Genomic DNA, 3,215 nt, shown 5'->3' with positions numbered 1-3,215 from the left:
TCTAAATTATTAGTTAGTATGCACGCTTTTCTTCCTTACAGATAGAACGTATGAAGATTTAAATACTCGTTCTGAAGTTTATGAGAACAATCAACATAATTCTGAAGATGTAAAAAGAATATGAAAATATGAGAAGAAATTGAATATAACAAATGTTATATGAATGTAAAAAATATCTATATGATAATAAAGATTAGACCATATTCAATAGTTTCTTTAAAATGGGAGACAACTTATTATTTGTTATAAAGGAATATGAGACAGTTTCTAGTGAAGTCAGAAGTCACTTTGAATTTCAAATTACAATATAACAATTGTGTGCCAACAAATTCCTTTTGAGCCTTCTATTTGTTAAAAAAAAACCGAAATATAACCATCTAATTGTTAATGATGGGTTCTGTAACTTATACTGTTTTATGGGCTGGTGGCACTGGAAGGTGATCTTCTTGGTCTTTCGTGTTTTCAGGCTTTGATGTAGCATAGGCTACAAGCACCTCAGGGGCACCAGAGAATTACATGAAAGACCCATGAGTCAGTTTTTAACGCAATATTTTACTGATAACCAAACCTTTTGTCAAATGTGCCCAACATTTTAAGGATTTTGGTATTTGCCTTGAATTACCAACTGCACTCTGGTAGTTTTTTATTAAGCTCTTGAGTTATTCTTTGGTGGGGATAACAGGAGGTAGTAATTTATTGGGGCACAAGGTGTCCAAAAGGTTTGTAACCGAGATTCCGGTGTTTCTCACGAGAACCTTCTCTGACGTGATTACGGTAAAAAAAATTGAAACCGAAATCCCAGTGTTCTCAAGACCCTCTCTGACGTGATACCTTCTAGACATTGCTATAATATAGTAGTATGTATTTAGGTCATATTATACAATCATATAATAGTATGTATAGGTGTTTTCATGTTTAACAGGGGCATTAAATAACAGCCTTACAATAAAAAAAACTATACACTAGTAGACCAACTATATGACAAGAGAAGATCGTCTTGTTGAATATTATTCAATAACATGGAGTATAAATGTATATTAATAGTCTTAGTATATTTATCAGTACTAATTACAGGTAAGTGATGTATTTACATTGTTTTTATTTATCATGATATACATCTATAAGATAAGTCTTCGTGTAGAGTAAAATAAAATAACAATAGTTATATTCAACTTACGCTTAACGCATATAATAATATCATATGATATATCAAATCGCACTGTCAACTTTGACATTTTTTTATGATAGATATTTGACTTCTAGTTTTACCTTCAAAATATTTAAACCATATACCCTTTATATATATATTACATGGATAAAATCATTTGATAGATAGTTGCCTTCTTTTTTCCATTGTAGATTTTATGTCCCAAAGTAAACTAATCTATAGGGATTTTATATTGAGAGGAAGAATGAAGAATTCAAACTAAAATATTCATCAAAATATCAAGTTTCTATTTACAGCAATGCGATATCAGTTGGCTTATAGTATTTAACATCTCAAAACTTAGATTGGTAGTTTTATGGGTTTTTTTAACGAAACAATATCATGTATTTCGTTTTAGCGAAACAATATCAGGTATTTCGTTTTAACGAAATAATATCATGTATTTCGTTTAAACGAAAAAAAGTAATTCGTTGAATTGAATTAATTGTTTCGTATTACAAAGTATTGAAAATTGCGCCTAAGGAGGATTCCGTAGAAAGGTAACAATAGCTAGAAGTTTAATTACCATATTGTTTATATTACAGGTCAATATACTATAAGAGGAGTTCCTGAAAGTTATGCAGAGTTGGGTGAAAATTATAGATTACAATGTAATGTTACAGATTCACCTTCTGGTTTAGATTTCCGTAGAAACAATATTGTTGTATGTAATATGATTAATTGTGAGAGTCAATCAATAGATAATAGATATAAATGTGGATGTATCAATAATAACAACAAACAACTATATCTCAATATAAGTAATATAAATAAACAAGATGATACAACATGGTCTTGTAGAGGTAATTCTGGTGGACAAGGATCAACTAATGTATCAGTTTATTGTAAGTTTATTTTCATCTCTGTTTAATTTTCAGATTATCATTCTTAAGTCAAAATGGCAGGATAATACAAACTTAATTTTCATTTTCTGTGAAGCAAAAAAAAATTGTCCTTTCTCATTTTATTAGCAGCGTAATTTGGTTAAATTCAATCAAAGAAATAAAAAACGAAGTGATTTTTACAGATGGTCCAGAGAATATAAGATTTAACCCCACTAGTGATAATATAGATGGTATAGAAGGAAAGAGTCAGAGTGTCAACTGTTTAGCTGATTGTAAACCAGAGTGTAACATCACCTGGTCTAAAGATGGTTTAACAACAATTCTAAATAACCGTTTATCACTGAGTACTAGAAATCAAACTGGTTCTTATAACTGTACAGTTAAACATATCGTATTAAATAAACAACTTACAAAACAACTTAATGTTCAGATTTATTGTAAGTATATAATACTTTATTAATAAATACTAGATAACAAACTGGTTCTTATATCTGTACAGTTAACCATACTGTATTAAATAAACAACTTACAAAACAACTTAATATTCAGATTTATTGTAAGTGTATAATACTTTAAGACACAAGACATTTATTAACTCAACGTTTCACATCCTCATACAGGCGGCGTTATCAGGAGAAGTGTCACTTAAATAAACAACTTACAAAACAGCTTAATGCCCAGAATTATTGTTAGTATATAATACTATAACATGTTAACTGATTGTTATTATTTCAGATGGGCCTGATAGACTTACTTTCTCACCAGATGTAACAAGTATCAATATAATAGAAGGTAGAGATCAAACTATAACATGTTTAACTGATTGTTATTATTTCAGATGGTCCAGATGAACTTACTTTCTCACCAGATGTAACAAGTATCAAAATAATAGAAGGTAGAGATCAAACTATAACATGTTTAACTGATTGTTATTATTTCAGATGGTCCAGATAAACTTACTTTCTCACCAGATGTAACAAGTATCAATATAATAGAAGGTAGAGATCAAACTATAACATGTTTAACTGATTGTTATGAATGTAATTATAAATGGACTGGACCTGTTACATCACCAACTAAAGATCTTGTATTGACTCAAATAAAAAGAAATCAGGAAGGAAACTATAGATGTGAAGCTACCAATATTAAAAATACCAACCCTT

General features: G+C 29.4%; 2 protein-coding genes across 2 annotated transcripts in view; both read left to right on the top strand.

Moving 5' to 3' along the window:
• LOTGIDRAFT_175666 (hypothetical protein) overlaps positions 1–124 on the top strand; it is a gene marked incomplete at both ends in the record, with an annotated part of 5,361 nt that extends 5,237 nt beyond the window's left edge. The window contains one exon of the mRNA XM_009058373.1: positions 42–124. Within this exon, the coding sequence (XP_009056621.1) occupies positions 42–124 (83 nt within the window). The remainder of the gene's footprint in view (positions 1–41) is intronic.
• Positions 125–1,019: 895 nt separating this feature from the next.
• On the top strand, positions 1,020–3,139 carry LOTGIDRAFT_175665 (hypothetical protein; the record flags this gene model as incomplete). Its single annotated transcript, XM_009058372.1, has 6 exons — positions 1,020–1,074; positions 1,753–2,052; positions 2,235–2,489; positions 2,788–2,844; positions 2,891–2,947; positions 2,994–3,139. Coding segments are annotated over 6 exons (870 nt in total), but the record flags the coding sequence as incomplete, so codon positions are not given.
• Positions 3,140–3,215: the final 76 nt, after the last annotated feature.

The sequence above is a fragment of the Lottia gigantea genome (genome assembly GCF_000327385.1).
Source record: "Lottia gigantea unplaced genomic scaffold LOTGIsca_337, whole genome shotgun sequence".
Classification (NCBI taxonomy): Eukaryota; Metazoa; Mollusca; class Gastropoda; family Lottiidae; genus Lottia; species Lottia gigantea.
This window is presented reverse-complemented; position numbering and strand designations above follow the sequence as displayed.